The sequence below is a fragment of the Lontra canadensis genome, unplaced genomic scaffold, assembly GCF_010015895.1.
Source record: "Lontra canadensis isolate GAN:19392208 unplaced genomic scaffold, GSC_riverotter_1.0 scaffold27, whole genome shotgun sequence".
Lineage (NCBI taxonomy): Eukaryota > Metazoa > Chordata > Mammalia > Carnivora > Mustelidae > Lontra > Lontra canadensis.
In genome coordinates, this window is record NW_022631021.1 from 12,166,823 (window position 1) to 12,184,341 (window position 17,519).

At 42.3% G+C, this 17,519-nt stretch overlaps 1 protein-coding gene across 1 annotated transcript in view; it reads left to right on the plus strand.

Moving 5' to 3' along the window:
• EYS (eyes shut homolog) overlaps window positions 1-17,519 on the plus strand; it is a 1,652,140-nt gene that overhangs the window by 1,593,374 nt on the left and 41,247 nt on the right. Inside the window, 2 exon segments of the mRNA XM_032864581.1 lie at window positions 8,900-9,066; window positions 10,116-10,260. Of these exon segments, the coding sequence (XP_032720472.1) occupies window positions 8,900-9,066; window positions 10,116-10,260 (312 nt within the window).

The window sequence follows — 17,519 nt, forward strand, 5'->3', positions numbered from 1 at the left end:
TAAATAAATAAATAAATAAATCTTTTTGAAAAAGAGAGAGAGAGAAGCTGTACAGTCCAGATCTTAAGACAAACTGAGACCGTATGCTCCTGGAGAGCTCATTCAAAAACCTCCAATCTTTTTTTTTCTTTTTCTTTTTCCTTTCTTTTCATTTTTTTAAGTAGCAACGTGACGTGTGAACTCATGACCCTGAGATCAAGACCTGAGCTGAGGTCAAGGGTCGGATGCTTAACTGACTGAGCCATCCAGGCGCCCCAAAACCTCCAGTCATCTTGATTTTAGTTTAGCACCCACTAAAGCAGACACCATCATTGAATATGGAGTAAAAATGGCTTGAGTATCTAGAATCCTGTGCCACTTCATACATATTGTTCCAGTAGAGGAGACTTTCATTCTTTTGGGTCTTATTTCTCACACATCAAGCTAGATATAGTTTTGCTTTGCTTTCCGTTAGCTTTGATTCTGATTTCATAAGCTGCTCCCATTATTTTCCTGAAATCACTCACACCTACCTAATTCTTTACTCCTATCTAATTCAGTTTCCTCTCTGAAAACCGGCTCTGCCCTCACAGGAACATTTGAATAGTCAACTAAAGCTTAGTTCCGTTTATCTTGGTGTCTCTGTGTCAGCATCATTGTATTCCAATGTCAAGAATATCTGATCAAAAGACAGTTTCCTTCTTTCAGAAATCTAAAAGTTTTATAGGCCCCGAAGTAACAGTCAAATAGACTGACAAAGTGTCTGCACACAAGGACGGGCTTTTCAGAAGAGAAGTCGCACCAGTCATCAGGAGCCATTCACCACTCAGGGTTCGGTGGACCAGAAAGTGACAACGTCATCTTAGTGGCTCCTCTCCCATATTTTCTTTCCTTCAGGACAGGAAAGTAAGAAGGGAGAGGAAAAATCCACTTTCAGTTATTGCTAGAGACGGTCCTGTGTTAGTGTTATCATCACCATTTTTTTTTCACAAGAGAGAGAGAAGAGGAAATGAGCAGCCAGAAGTTCCATGAGCAAAGAGCTCAAGATTGAACTCTGGTGTCTTTGTGACCCTGGGGCGCTGCTTATCTCCTTGGGTCCCAAGTACATTATCATTTTTAGAGAGGTAAATTAGATTTAATACATGATAATACTTTACCATATTGGAAGAATAGTTAGAGGAAATAATAACAAATCACGTTCGCTCTTTCTGTAGTTATAGATCAAAATTTCATACTTCAGAAAGTTTTTTTTTTCTATTGGAATTAAAAGATTGCTGGACAGCTGAACAGGAATTATCATGCTTCCGTGACATTAAAAGTCTCAATAATAACCTTTAAGCCTGGTGAGCGCTGAAATACACAGGAATATTAGGGCACTGTCTCTAGACACATTTTAGATTCCCAATATGCCCCCTCAGAACAACCCAGGAACAGCCTTCTGACAGTTCTGAATCCTCACCGGGCACCTGAGAATGAGCTGCTGCCTATTCCCAGGCCAGTGGTTCTAATCCCTCTAAGCAGACCAAGTGAGAGCACATGCACGTGCAGCTTTATGATTTACTACAGACAGCGACTGACCAGGATCAGTGGGAGAAACAGCAGGACAGCTTCTCCCAGAAGTTCTCTCCGATGCACAGGTTTGGATTAGTTCTTTTATACATGAGTCTTATTCTTCCTTTTAAGGACTTTGTTGATGAAACAATGGTTCCAACCACTAGCTACTCTTGTCCAGGCGTTCCTTCAAGGTGAAGCTCGTAAGACCAACTGTCATTACTGCTACTGAATTTGCATGTTTTTTTTCCTCATAAAAAATCCATTACAATCACCATAGGGTGTCCTGGGGTGCTGCCAAGGTCTACCTATTTTCTCTCTTTGTCTGTCTCTCTCTCTTTTTCCTTCAGGCCAAAGTGACCTGTGTGATTTCTCCTGGGCTGACTGTCTGACGCCTCTGGTACCCTCCCTCCCTCCTGTATAACGGATTTCCCCTTCCTGTCCACACATGCCTGTTAATCAGAGGCTATACTGATATGGTCCCACCAGGTTGGAGAACTGCTGGTATAAATACTAAAACCCTTAGGTTTAAAAACAAACTACAAACAAACAAAGCCAGTAAAATTCAACCTCTTTGGTCTTTCCTTCCAGAATATCCATGGCGGCATCCTTCACCTTGTCTCCATTTTGTTTCAATTGAAGTATAGTTGATACACCGTGCTGCATTAATTTCAGGTGTGCAACATAGCGATTCACATGATTCGTAGGCTATGCTATGCCCACCGTGTAGATGCCGTCGGTCACCATACAACACTATCGCAAAACCATCAACTGGATTCCATATGCTGCACCTTTCATCCCAGTGACTTAGTCATTCCATCACGGCAAGCCTGTACTTCCCACTCCTGTTGACCCATCTTGCCCATCTCCTCATTACTCCCCTCCAGTAACCACCGATTTCTTCTCTATATTAAAGGGACTGTTTTGGCTTCTTTTGTTTGTTTTTCTTTTTTTCTAAATTCTACATATAACTGAAATCATGTAGCATTTGTCTTTCTCTGCCTGACTTTACTCACTGAGCATAATACCCTCTAGATCCATCCATGTTGTTGAAAATGTCAAGATTTCATTCTTTTTTATGGCTGAGTAGTATTCCTGTGTGTGTGTGTGTGTGTGTGTGTGCGTGTGTGTGTGTGTGTGTGTGTGATATGCATGATCTGTATCCATTCATATATCAATGGACATGTCTGTATCTCAGCTATTGTAAATAGTGTTGCAGTAAACACAGGGGTGCATGTGTCTTTTCAAAGTAGTGTTTTCATTTTCTTTGGATAAGTACCCACTAGTGGAATTACTGGATCATGTGGTAACTCTATTTTTAGTTTTTCTGAAGAACCTCCATACTGATTTCCTCAGTGCCTGCACTAGTTTGCATTCCCACCCACAGAGCACAAGGGTTTCTTTGTTTCCATTATTTATCATTGTTACCTTGGCCACCATACCCCTCTTCCCTTAGACTGAGGTCCTTGCTTCTGTTGCTAAGCCACTGTTCTGTTCATTATGAAGCTGGATGCTTTTCTGACCACAGCATCTCATCATCTTCCCCTATGAGATCTGTAAGCATCATTATGAGTTGTTACAACGCTAAATATGGTTCGCCACCACACACCCACTTCAAAGCTCTCTGTGTAACAATATTTGTAGAACTGAGTAAGACTCTTCTTTCTAGCCAATGAGAGCCCAAGTTTATTTGGGTTTTGTGTTGGTTTCTTTTTTTTTTTTTTTTTTTCTGTACATCCTAAAGGGATTTTTATTCACTTCCCGGATCTTGTTATTCTTAACTACTATTCATCCAAAGTCATCTCCTATTGTTTCCTTCCTCCCTCTTTACCACTTGCACAACATAATCTTGCTAAATCCTTCCTTCTTAGCACCAGCTCCTAAGTAATATCCAACAAATATTCCTTGCTTTGTCTGAAAATCTTCTTCCTAAGCCTGGTTTCATTAAGATTCGCTGTGGCTTTGTGTTCTGCATGCCAAGTGAGCTTAGTTCCAGTTCTTTTCATGAAAAAGCTCACTGTCAAACACTAAAAGTCTCTAACAGTATAAATGCCCAATATCATCTCTAACTCTGTGAATTGACAAATGTAAAAATAGAAATTGCCCATATATTTCTCAAAGCTACTCACAGAACAATGTTATAAACAAACACTTAAATTTGAGGATGCAATTAGTGGTGATTGTTTAAAATATGGCATTGTTCATATTACTGTGTGCTTTAAGGCAAGAAATTTTCACTTCAGTAAATTACAGAAAAGTGACATAAGACATATAAATGGATGCTAACAGACCATACCTTCAAGTCACTTCACTTCACCTCCATGGTTGGCCCTCCAAAATATTTTACTTAGATCAGACTAACACACTGAAGCAATCAGGGCTATGGCTTTAAGAAGAAGAAAAATGAGAAATTTCACGGTTGTCCCTGACCCCAAAGGTTAACTGGAAGCAGATGCATGCTCCAGCTTGCAGGTCAGGAATATCTGCTTCCCAGGCTTTGTATTAATGAAGCAGGAGAAGACGACGAAATACTCAAAGCTAAGGTAAGGCCATAGTCAAGGGGGAAAGAAAAAAAATTGCATCTATTGAGAACCTACCAGGTGCTAGGTTGGCACTGTGATGATACCTAGATATTAAACATCACTTAATCCCTAGAAAACTCCTAAGAGATGTCATTACTCCCCTTACTCCTCAGCAAGGAACCTTCAGGAAGTGTTGGTGGTGGCAGGAGTTTGCACAGCTCTGGCTGACACAAGCTTCTCTTGCTCTGCTACAGGGACAGTAGCTAGGAGCACAGGCTGTGACATGAGGCTGACTTCAGAGGCAGGCTCTGACCCCAGCAGCTAGGTGACCTTTACCCGGCACTCGTGTGCCTCAGTGTCACCCAAACAAACCCTGAGGCAGATATGCCTCCACAAGTCTTAGCATCTCATCTACCTACAGAGCCTCCCAACAGCCTCGGACGCACGGATCACTCTCGTTTTCATTGCTCTTCCCTCCCAGTTTGTTGTATGAAGGCAACAAAGAGCCCCCTCAGGCATGGCTCCATGATTGTGGGGCCCATCGGAAAATGAAAATTCAGGGTTCCTTGTTCAGAAAGCAAAAAAAATGCCATCAAAAGTATTGAAAGCATTTCTTTCCTTCGGTGGTCTCTCCACTTTTATGGTGTCTTTTAATTGGTATTTATGTCAGTCCACATTAAGTAAAATATTAAATTATTAACATGACTTTTATCATTCATTTTTATATCATGAGATGCCAGTTTAAAAATGCAGATATCAGAGCATTTAGCCCATATGCGGAATCACCAAAACTACACAATTGGTATTTTATAGTGTATACCTGCTTGGGTACTTCTTTCTTACCAGAACACGAGAGCTGCTGCACAAAATTAAGTCAACTGTCTTCATTTCACTCCTTGATACACCCACATTCTATCAGCACTCTCTCCCCTCGGCTCACTGTGGGGTAAGGAAGGACTGAAAAGAAAGGTATCTGCAGACTTCCCTCTCTTTCCCTTCCCTCGAGGTCTCCACTTTCAGTGTAAGTGATTAGCCAATGCAGAGAAGTAATGACAGTAAGAGAGGAATGCTAAGCCTCCTCCATCTTCCAGCTTTCTGAGCTCACCATGGCCTTTCTGCGCCAGAAGGAAGTTTGTGGTTCAAGCGGAAAGCATAGCCTCTCGGGGTGGTCAGCACCACACCTACACAGTCTTCACACGCAACACACTTATGTTGTGCTCAGCTGGAGTCTCAGCAAACTCGCAGTACTAGAGGGATTCTAGTCATAAACACCACCTGTGAGTGGGGTGGCAAGAAACAACAGACATGCATTTGTATGTATGTATTGCCCCTGTTCTCGGTCATACTCTGTTGTCCCATGGACTTCACCTTCAACTTGCAGTTCGGAGAAATTCAAAAAGTGACAACAGAGCATTAAACCGGGGCGCCTGGATGGCTCAGTGGGTTAAGCCTCTGCCTTCAGCTCAGGTCATGATCCCAGGGTCCTGGGATCGAGCCCCGCATTGGGCTCTCTGCTCAGCGGGGATCCTGCTCCACCCTCTCTCTCTCTGCCTGCCTCTCTGCCTACTTGTGATCTCTGTCAAATAAATAAATAAAATCTTAAAAAAAAAAAAAAAACAGAGCATTAAACGAAGCATGAGACCCTTCCGAACATGAAGCCCTGGGTGACAGATGGTCATGTGCCCTCGCCCTCCTAGAGTTATTAATTTTAGTCAGGTTGGGGATGCTGTTAAAATATATAGATTTCCAGGCCCTAGCTTCAGAGATTCTCACACAGGTGGTGTAAGGTCAATCTGGAATCTATTTTTGACAGGCTCTTCCTATAGCACTTCCAACTCCGTGAAGTAACGTTCACCTTCCAGGCACCGGCTCTAGTAGTTCACAGCGTTCCTTTCTCTCATGTCTTCCATCCCTCATGGTCAGGGGTTACCACTGAGGAAAAGTCCAGACAAGAAGGTGTGGCAAAGAAAAGGAACACTACTTGGGTGGACCCGTGGTTTGTAAATAAGAAGTGATCATCTGCTTGGCAGTTTGATTAGCTCCCTGGATCTGCTTATTGTGCATCCCTACTTCTGTGCTCCGGGACAGGTCTTCAGGCAGGAGTATCCATGAACTGACGTCAGCCTCTCTCCCCACCCTGCCCCTTGCCAAGGCTTCTGTCTCCATAACTGACCCAGTTATTCCACCTGCTTCTTTAAACCATACTCTTTGGAACCCCTTCAGCTCTTCCTCTCCCTCAACTCATTCCTCCAGTCTGATCTGTCCTCTCAGGTTTTCCTTCCAGATCACACACAAACGATCCTCCTCTTTCCTCTATCCCCTCTGCCTCTACCTTGATTTGGACCTTAACCTCTTCTCTTGAGTCATGGGAACCATCTTCTAGGGAGATTCCAAATCTGCCTCCATTCTGCCCCCAACAATGCTCTGAGAGTCTTCTAAAATCTAAGACTAGGGGCACCTGGGTGGCTCAGTCAGTTAAGCGTCCAACTCTTGATTTGGCTCAGGTCATGATCAGGGCTGTGAGATCGAGCCCGCGTCAGGCTCCGTGCTGGCTGGAAAGATTGCTTAAGATTCTCTCTCTCTCCACCTGCCCCTCCTCCCTTCTCTCTCTCTTTCAATCTCTCTCTAAAAAATAAATAAATAAAAATTTAAAAATAAGTAAATAAAATCTAAAACTTCTATAATTCTCCCATTCAGAATCCTTTCATGGCTCCTGAGCGTCTCATTCATTGCAGTAGACTAAGCCTTAAGGATATGGCTCCTTCTGCCACAGACACTAAATGCCAGCCATGCCCAGCCCCCAGCAGTCCTGGAAGCATTCCGTCTCCTCCGCCTCTACTGCGGTGTTACTCCCTCTGCTTTGACCAGCCCTCTTCAGAACCTCCCCTTTCCTCATCTACCTGCTAACTTCTCATTTGTCGCTTTGCGGGTTAGCTCAGAAACCAACTCAAAAATCACTTTCTTTTGGATTTCCCTAACTGTCCTTCCCACCCTGTCATCATGACTGCCCCCACTGCTGCTCTTCCTCTGATCCCTGTGGCTCTTGAGACAAACTTCCCATCTCCTCTCAGCCAGGCTGGAGAACCTTGAGGATCATGTTGTTGTTGGCATGACACAGGCTTTTGATGACTTGAGGAAGGAGGAATGGCAAGAGGACAGAAAGGAGAAAAGGATATGTCTCACATAAATTGCTCTCCTACCACCAGTTCCACTGGCAGAATACCATCTCCGTTCCAACAGTCTGAACAATTGAAAAGACCATGTAGATGCCCACTAGAACGCCTTAAAAAAGATCCCCATTCACAGCCCACGGAAGAGGCTCTTACAATTCTTTCTTCAGCCCTCTCTCCCTTTGGCTTCTAAAGTCCAACCACTGTCTAAAAGACTTCAATTTCTAATGGTTTTTCTCCTTTATGCCAAACTGCCTTCCTGAATCTGTTTTCTCCGGGGAATTCTTCCTATTTAAAGTGTGTAACCCACCTAAGCTGCTCCACCACTACAGAGGGGGAAGAGATCACCTGAGAGAGAACGAGATTTGTTATGAGTTCCCAACATGGATGGTGCGTAACACAGTGTCTCAACCCTGGCTGCATGCCACACTCACGTAAGCAGCTTCCAAAACAACCCAGCTCAGGGCCCCTGGCAGGCCCATTAGAAAGTCACAGGCAGATTCAAGTATCTCTACATCTCTGTCTTCCATTTTCCAGTGCCTTAGGAAGCCCACCTCTCTACACTCTCTAGAAACCTCCAGATCTTTCTCTCCTTTACCTTGCTTAGCCTAACAACAGAAGCCGAGGGAGAACACAACATTGCCCATAAAAGTGTAGGAAAAGGAGATTGTGCACATTCACAACAAACTTTGTCCATGTCCAAGGAGTCGCTTCTACTTTTTGACTCCTGATGAAACTTCTTACTTCTATCAGGCCTCCTATTCTTCCTCTGACCAGAAATCCTTGCCTTAGTTTCCTACCTGAAAACTTCAGTATTAAGGTCCACAACCACATCTTTCAGAAACTGGATGATATATTTATGTCCTTCCTCCCTGTGGACAGGTCTCTTGTCTCCACTTAACTCAAGAAACTCTGCCTTGGCCTGTGGGTGCTCTGCCCACCTGCTGGAAATGACTGCGTTGACCATCTCCAATCTTTCTAATGGCACCAGGCATACTGCCAGGACCCTCCTCTCATGTCTGATGCTGGTTCTTTCCCAGCCACCTTCCCCTTTCTCCGTGGGTCTGTATCAGCTGTATCCTGAATGTTCTGGGTCATGCAATTCACTGTTCTCCATGGGTAGTCCTGAATTAATGGAGGGAGAATGAGAATAGGGAACACAGAAACAACCCACCTTTAAGTGGTCATAGAGGTATGGTCAAGAGCTTTTATAATAGAACAATCATAGCATATCCCGAGCAATTATGGAAATAACATTCTTAAAACTTCAAATCATAGAATTTCAAAGCTGAAGCTCAGTTATCTCAATCTTTTGAGTCTTCTGATCTATCAGAGCAGTTCAACTCTATGATCAAGTTCTATGTGTTTGTTGTGCAGTGCACACTGAATTTCCTTCAGTGAGATTTTAATCCCAACTTTTTAGGTATTGATCATGCTTCTGGGTTGACGAGAATCCTCACGGCTTCAAAGAAAAACTTCTAGTGTTCACACAGTTCCTGGGTGTGTGAATAACAATACCCAGATGCACACATACCTGAGCGTGGACGAGAGGCTGCACGTCCATTATAACTTCCTGTATGCTGGTCTGTGCCTCAGAACTAGACGATGAAGCAAAGCTGACTAGACTCCTGAATTTTCTCTCAGCAAGCATGACCCACACGTTTCTTCTCATCCCAGGATTGAACGGTGACGATTTCCTGGCCGTGGGTCTGCACAACGGCAGTGTGGTTTACACTTACAACTTGGGATCGGGCACAGCCAGTATCAGCAGTGATCCCCTTGATCTGAGCCTCGCCATCCACACCGTCCGTCTGGGGAGGTTCTTCCAGATGGGCTGGCTGAAGGTAAAATGTCATCCCTTCTTCCGCCCCACCGCTTTGCTGAGCATTACCATATGCCATCGGATCTGTGCAGTAGAGGCCAGAGGCAACAGGCCCATGCTTCCTGCCCCACGCAGTTCACAGAAACTACCCACAGCTGAGGATGAGAGGCACGCTTGCAATTAGGTGGTATGGGGATAAGAAAGGGGGATGACTAATGTAGAAAAGGTGAGAGAGAGGGCTCAGGAAATGCTCCCCCTAAAAGGTGATGCTTGAGCATAACTGCAAATAAATGGGAGTTCAGAACAACAACAGTGGCCAGTGTGGACTTGAAGAACATGAGTAGTTCAGTGTGGCTTTTTAGGTAGGGAGGAGCAGAAGAGGTGGCTAACTGGTAGACCAGGTCTGTATTATCAAAGGACTTAGACGTCACACTAAGAAGTTCAATTTTTTAAAAAGATTTTATTTATGTATTTGAGAGAGAGAGAAGACCATGAGTCGGGGGAAGGGTGAGGGAAAAGAAGGCTCCCCCTTGAGCAGGGAGACTGACTCAGGGCTCCAACCCAGAGTCTCGATCCCAGGACTCTGGGATCATGATCTGAGCTGAAGGCAGACGCTTAACCAACTGAGCCACCCAGGTGTCCCCAGAAAGTTAGATTTTTATCAAGAGCTATGGGGAACTACTGAAAAACTTAAGAAGGGAGATTGGGTACCTCAGTCAATTGACTTTTTTTGATAAATGACTCTGGTGGCTGTATTGAGAAAGGAAGGGGAGGGACCAAGGCTAGATGGAGGGGGACCAGCGGGATGCTAGCTCCTGATCTTTGGAGAACTGTGATTTTGATTGAAATGCAAAACCATGACTGCTATATTAATATATCCATGGTAACAGACACTAGCAGAGAAGCAAAGAATAGAGTGGTGAGGTTTTTTGTTTTTTGGTTTTTTTTCAAAATTCAGGTCTTTGTGAATTTTTCATGCCAAGTTAATGGGAAATAAAACAGTATCTTAACAGTTCACCCTGGGGAATTAATTCCTTTTCTAATACGTTTTGAATTCTTTTCCTTTTGAAGGTAGATGATCATAAAAATAAATCCGTCATCTCCCCGGGAAGACTGGTTGGTCTCAATGTCATCAGTCAGTTTTATGTAGGTGGCTACAGTGAATACACACCAGATCTCTTACCCAGTGGAGCCAATTTTAAAAACGGCTTTCAAGGTAAGGCATGGATGGTTTTACGTTCTACCTACCCGTTTCAAATTCTGAGACAAGAAAAAACCTTAAATAATGTACTTCTTGTTCCAAAACCAGAAATATGGATTTCTTTCTAATCAGATTTGATCGAAATTTGATTTTAATAGAAAGCATTCAATCACTGTTCATTCATCAATTTCTACCTATGTACTACATGTGTAGTGTGTTTCAATGAAGAAAACAAAAATCCCCGCCCTTGTGAGTGTACATTCCAGTTGGGTAAAGACAATAAACACTGAATATGATGAGTAAGTAAAAATACTATAAGAAAATAGTATAAGCTGACAAATTCTGTAGGGAGAAAAAGGAAAAATAGAGCATGATATGGGGGAATCAGGGGCATGACTAAGTTTTTTTTTAAGTTTTTATTTATTTATTTGACAGAGAGAGAGATCACAAGTAGGGCCAGTGACAGAGGGAGAGGGAGAAGCAGACTCCCCCTGAGCAGAGAGCCCAAGGCAGGACTGGACCCTAGGACCCTGGGATCATGACCTGAGCCGAAGGCAGATGCTCAACTGACTGAGCCACCCAGGTGCCTCTAATTATAGATATAGATATAGATATATATATATAGATATATATATATATATATATATATATTTGTATGTATATGTATATCGGGTGCTTTTTAATATAGGGCAAGAAAGGTAAACCTCATGGAGTCACAGTAAAAACTGAAACTCCAACTAACTTTGGAACACACTTGATATGCAGGTGAGAGATGACTGCAGTTAACTGATCCACACCACCTAGGTGTAGCCCATGAGTCAAGAGGGTTAAGGGGGAACATTTTGCTTGAGCAAGTGATTGTATTGTCATTGTCTCTCTGTGTTCAGAAGGGAAATAGACTCAGACCTTCTCCCACAAAGCTGATTCACAATAGAGTGGTGAGATAAAGACATGCATTGAATTATTATATAGTGCATTTGGTGAAAATAAGCTTTTTGACGGATCCTAGTCTCAGGATATTTGCTCAAGGAGCTGTTGGTTATAGTGTCCTCAGCCACCCACCCGTGACCAGCCTACTCTCCGGCAGAAGTCCAGGAGTAGGGAGCAGGGTGTGAGGCACATCTCGGCAGGACAGGAGTTGCCATCAGAAGCCATTCCAGGCACTTGAGTCCTCTGCCTGCCTGGCAGCATCCTTCTCCCCACCTTCCCTGACGTCTGCCGAAACACGGATGCAGGAGCCCATGTACGGGAAAATATGAAAGCAACACAGCTAACCCGCATGACACAAGGTCATCTTCCGGTAAAATGAGTTCGTCTGCCCAGGCTGTCCAGGAAACTTTTTCCTTGACTATGTAATCAGTGCTAAGTCTCAGAAGGGTGTCTTACAGAAGAGTTTAAAGCATGTTAAGGCGCTGTGCTCAGTGTAGGAACTCGACAGTTCTTGCACAGCAGCAGATCATCTGGAAAGAATTGTAAGAGCATGACAAATCAATGAGTTCTTAAAAACACTATATTCAAGAAAAAGGATGGGTAAACTTATGAATACAAAGATGCGCATCTTCCCCTTAGTAAGTGGAGACCCTGGGGGCAGGAAGGGGTCATCAAACCTTGCTGTCATTTATTCACAGACAAATACTCCGGGAATAGGGATAAGAGCGTGGACTCCGAAACCCAGCAACCAGCTGGGGTGTGCACCCCAGCTCTGCCACCTACAAGCCTCAGGGCCCTGGCCAGTCACCTCCCTGTGCCTCACTGTGCCTCACCTGTCAAATGGAGTAAGAACAGCACTTCTCTCCTGTGTAATTCTGAAATTGAGGGAATGCTGAGAGAGCACAAGGTTGGCGCCTGGCTTACAGTGCCTGCTTCACGCTGGCGACGATGACGGTGCTGCTGGTGGGATGGGGCACAGCTCCTCTCAGACACTGGCTTCTTCTTCTCCACCACACATGCGGACACCGGTTAGGAGCAGGCTCTGGAGTCGGGGCTTCCTCAGATTCAGGCTCTGCCACGTAGCCACTGCGTAACTTGTAGCCTGCCACTCGGACTCTTTGAGCTTCCATTTCCTTCTCTTTTCTCCTCAGAGGAGAAAAATATCTACCTCATAGGGTTCTTCTGAGTTAATCAATTAAGTGAAATAATTATAGTAAATGCTTAGTCCCAAAACTAATGCATGTTAAACACTCGATGTATGTTTATATTATTATAATTCTATCGTGTGTCCTTGGATTTGATATCGTCAGATTTATTGAAGTCCAGTGCTTCCTGTGGTTTTCTTGTGTGATTTTCTCCCTTGTATTATGAATTTTCTGTACACCTTGCTAATGAGAACAGAGGCTCTCCCCAAACCTGTCATTTTCTCCGGAAGTGTGTCGGGGAGCCGAGTGCAGCAAGCACATGGCAGGTCCTTCCTCTGACAGAAACACTGGGATTGCACACACCTGGAACCACGTCAGCTGCCAGGGTTCTCGGGATCTAAGTCTTGGGCAGGTTGTCTCAGCAAATGCCTCTTAATCCGGTCTCTTGGAAGTTTCATGACCTTGAAAGCCCCTAATCTTATCACTTGTCTCTTGACTCCTCCCCTGCTGACCACCTCTCGTCTATTATTAACACACATTCTCTATGTTCTGAAAGTTTTGGGTATTTTTTGCGAGTGTACCATCACAACCGGATCACAGCAGGACCCACTACTACTGTCTGTAAAGAAGGATATAGGATAATTTCCTTAAAATATAGATTTCTGGACACTATGCCAGAACAACCTCATCACGATATCCGTGATGGAATCTTTAAATTTGCATTTCAACAAATAAATAAATAAAATTTGCATTTCAATAAGCCTCCCTCAATTTGGAAACCACTGTATTAATTAATCATAACAAAACAAATGCAGAATTTCATGAAAATTTTTAATAAATAGACTAAGGTTGGGCGCCTAGGTGGCTAGGTGGGTTAAAAGCCTCTGCCTTCAGCTCAGGTCATGATCCCAGGGTTCTGGGATCGAGCCCCGCATAGGGCTCTCTGCTCGGTGGGGGGCCTGCTTCCTCCTCTCTCTCTCTCTGGCTCTCTGCCTACTTGTGGTCTCTGTCAAATGAATAAATAAAATCTTTAAGAAAAAAAATAGACTAAAGCTACCACATTTGCTTTAGAATGGAGATTACACATAGTAAAAGAGTATATGACTTAGGCTTTCATATTTTTATAAACACTAGTGATAAATGTCTCTAATCCAGAAGTTCCCTGTCTAAAATATAAATCCCTACTGTTGATAAAGCCCATTTGTTTTTGTTCTGGAAATGGTTTCTAATGAGCCATTACTTCCCTATAACCTTTAATACTTGTGAAGATCTTGAGGTTATTTAACCCTTATCCAGAATAATCGATGTAAGCCAGACAGAGGCCTTACTCTCTCACCTGCTGTAAGAATTCCACCCTCCTCTCCAAAGTTACATCTCTTCCCAAGCTGCAGGGTTCTCAGCTTGAGGTTCCTGGGTGGGATTCAGTGGGTCCTTGAGTCTTCTGAAACCACACCCATAATTGCACATGTGCCCATGTGCATTTTTTTTTTTAAGATTTTACTTTATTTATTTGACAGAGAGAGAGAGATCACAAGTAGGCAGAGAGGCAGGGGGACGCAGGCTCCCCACTGAGCAGAGAGCCCGATGCGGGGCTTGATCCCCAGGACCCTGAGATCCTGACCTGAGCCGAAGGCAGTGGCTTAACCCACTGAGCCACTCAGGTGCCCCCCCAAGTGCATTTTTATGTGAAGAAGATCCCTCACGTTCATCAGTGTTCCAAGATCTGTTGCTTTCACTGACAGACCTATTTAGTCCTAACGTAGAACCAGAAGTTACTCTCGGCCAGTGTGAACCTGGGGAAATCTACCGTCCCAGCTAACTATTATTCTGGTGTTATAGCAGCTCGGATTCATTGATACCAGCATTACTAAGTATTTATCACTCAACTGAATACCAGAGTGGGCATGAAATAGATTCAGATTCATCGACAACACTGTAAAGAACATGTTATTCCAGCTAAAACACCTTGTTCTGTCAGTATGGTCAGTTTCTTGTTAGTTCAGCTTTCTCTCTCTCTTTTTAATGGCATGGTACTTTTCAAAACCAGAACACAAGGTGAGGGGCAGAAAGGATTTATTGCCACAATTTAAGTATTATCTTACTGTCCAAAAAATGCCATCACTTATGTGATACACACGGCTGATATCTTCCAAGTCTTTATCATAAGTACTTTACCATTTGCAGGAAGTATGTATTGGATACGTGGTGCATGGTGCTAAACTTTTCTTTTCCCTAAGATTTTATTTACTTGCTTATTTGGGAGAGCAAACACAAGCAGGGGGAGGAGCAGAGGCAGAGGGAGAAGCAGGCTCCCTGCTGAGCAAGGAGTCCAATGCTGGACTCCATCCCAGAAACCTGAGGTCACGACCTCCGCCAAAGGCAGAGGCTTAACTGATGGAGCCACCCAGGCGCCCCTGCATGTTGTGATACTAAGCAGATTATACTTTGCTGTGTTAGTAGGACTGAAAATATACAGTATATATTCTACATATGGCTTCCACTGTCATTGCCCGTAAACTGCATATGTTGACTGACATGAAGCATCTCTCTGTAAAATAAACACATTTAACTATTTGTATTAGCCAAATGTTTCTCTAAATATAGCATTGCCATGTTTTTAGCCAAAAATCTATTTCAGCAGTTCCTCATAACAAAAGCACTTCATTTATCCATACAAAGGAGAAGTGGTTTTAAATAAAACATTTCAGAATTTAATATTTGTTAGAGTCATTTGCAAGGTTTTTTTAGTGCATGGTTATAAAAACTACAAAAAGCTCAATTTTTGCTAAAAAGAAAAAAAGTTTTATAAAGGCAGTAAAGGTCTTGAGACAGTTAGGAAGACAGAGTAGAATATGCCACCTGCTAATTGCCAAGGATTATACTGGCCAGTTTATGGATATTACCCCATTCCTCTTAATTCATAGAATAGTTATTCTTATCCCCATTTTAAAAGCACAAAGATTGGCACTTGGGCTTGGATCAGCTACCCACTGTGTGGCAGAGGTTACAATTGAACCCAGACCCACCTGACTCCATTCTCTACTCACACTTCTGCTCTCTGCCAAGTGCATTTCACTCTGCAAAAAGCATGAGAAACCCTGCTTTGTTAATTAAGTTACCTGGTTATTCTGTATACAGCTGGTGGCATTCATTAATTTCTTCATTTTGTGCAGTGCTTTTTTTGTGTAAGAGCAGATGGCAGGACTTGGAGAAATAACAAAGGTTAAATCTGAGGCAGGACAATCATTGTTCTCTCACAATAAGAAAATACCAGTGCCTGCTGAGAGTGGTGCTCGTCAGTGAAAATGCCAGTGGAAATTAAGTTGGAAAGTAAATCCTTGACCTTTCAAAACTGAGCCCATCTTTTTCACCATGAGGAATTATTCCATGCTTTTAGCTCCTTAAAGTTTCAAAAATAAAATCTAGGCTAGCCTTTATTTTCTCATTTTAAAGACACTATTTATGACTGATAACCATATTGACTTAAAAATACTTTATAAATAAACTATAAGTGTTGAAGGAGTGAAGTAAAATTATAATACATTTCAGGGTCCCAAACAGTTGCATATAAAGTCTTTGTTGAACTGCCCTTTTTGTTTATATTTTCCTAATATTGGGGTGTTAAAGATCTTTCTTTTCCCAGTACTACTGAATACAATTGACAAATAAAATAGTATATATTTAAGGTGTAGAATGTTATGATTTGGAATACATATACATTGTGAAAAGAGTACTATGGCCGAGTTAACACATTCATCATCTAACATGGCTACCTTGTATGTGTGTGTGGTGAGAACACTTACAATTTATTTTCTTAGGAAATTTCAGGTATATAATACAGTATTATTGACTATAGGCACATGCTGTGTATTGGATCCCCAGGACTTACTCATCTTATAAGTGAAAGTTGGTACCATTTGACTAACCTCTCCCCATTTCTCCCACTCCCAGCCCCTGGCAACCACCATTCCACTCTGCTTCTATGAGCTAGACTTTATTTAGATTCCGTATATCCGTAAGGTCATTCAGTGTATACCTGGGAAAGACCTTTCTAAGGATATACGCGGAGACCAGTCCTGGAAGGGAAAAAAAGAGAAATGAGACAACATAAAAATTACAAACTTCTCTACATAAAAAAATAAGAGCTTCACCATAAGAAAAATTAAATGGCAAATATTAAACTGAGGAAAGTATTAACAATATAGGACAAACAACTAATACACTCATTATGTAAGCAGGTCTTCCAAATTAGTGTTTAAAGTGGTAAATAGAGGAAAAAATTACATAATGAACAAATGTAAAGGAAGAAATACAAATGACTTATAAATTTATTAAGAGGTTTTCAACCCCAATTAAAAATAGCAAAAGAAAGGGACGCCTGGGTGGCTCAGTCGGTTAAGCCACTGCCTTCGGCTCAGGCCATGATCTCAGGGTCCTGGGATCGAGTCCTGCATCGGGCTCTCTGCTCAGTGGGGAGCCTGCTTCTCTCTCAGCCTCTGCCTGCCACTGTGCCTGCTTGTGTGTGTGTGCTCTCTCTATGTCTGACAAATAAATAAATAAATAAAATCTTAAAAAGAGAGAGAGAGAGATTTAAATTTATAAAAAAAAAGCAAAAGAAAATTTTATTCTTTATTCCATTTTAAAAGGAAACACAATAATCTCTTGCATGTGATGATTATGAAGAAGCAGATGTTCCAGTAGTGAGTGGGGGAAATAAAATCGTGCAAAATATCTATGACACTGGGACATCCTTCAAAGCATCCATATCTTTTGTGCTAGTAGTGTTACTGCTAGAAAATAATACTAAGAAAATAATTAGCAAATACACAAAGAATATCCATATAACGTTAATCATAGCATTATTTTTAATAGCAAAAAAGTAGAAATGAGTCAATTGCCCAATAATTGAAGGTTAACTATGTATATTATATGAAACAACAGTAGGCCATCATTTAAAAATAGTTAATGCTATGCAAAAAGGTTAATGGTATTTATGCTATACAAATGCTTGGAATACTATATATTATAGAGTTTAATGCAGGATTCTATTTTTGTTTACAAGAAAATACAGCTAACCATAGAAAAACTGCTGTGTGTATAATAATTAGTGTGTTAATAATTAGTGGTATATAATACATACCAAGATGTTAATAATTGTCTTTTCTGGGGGCAAGGGGTGGCTCAGTTGGTTGAGCGGCC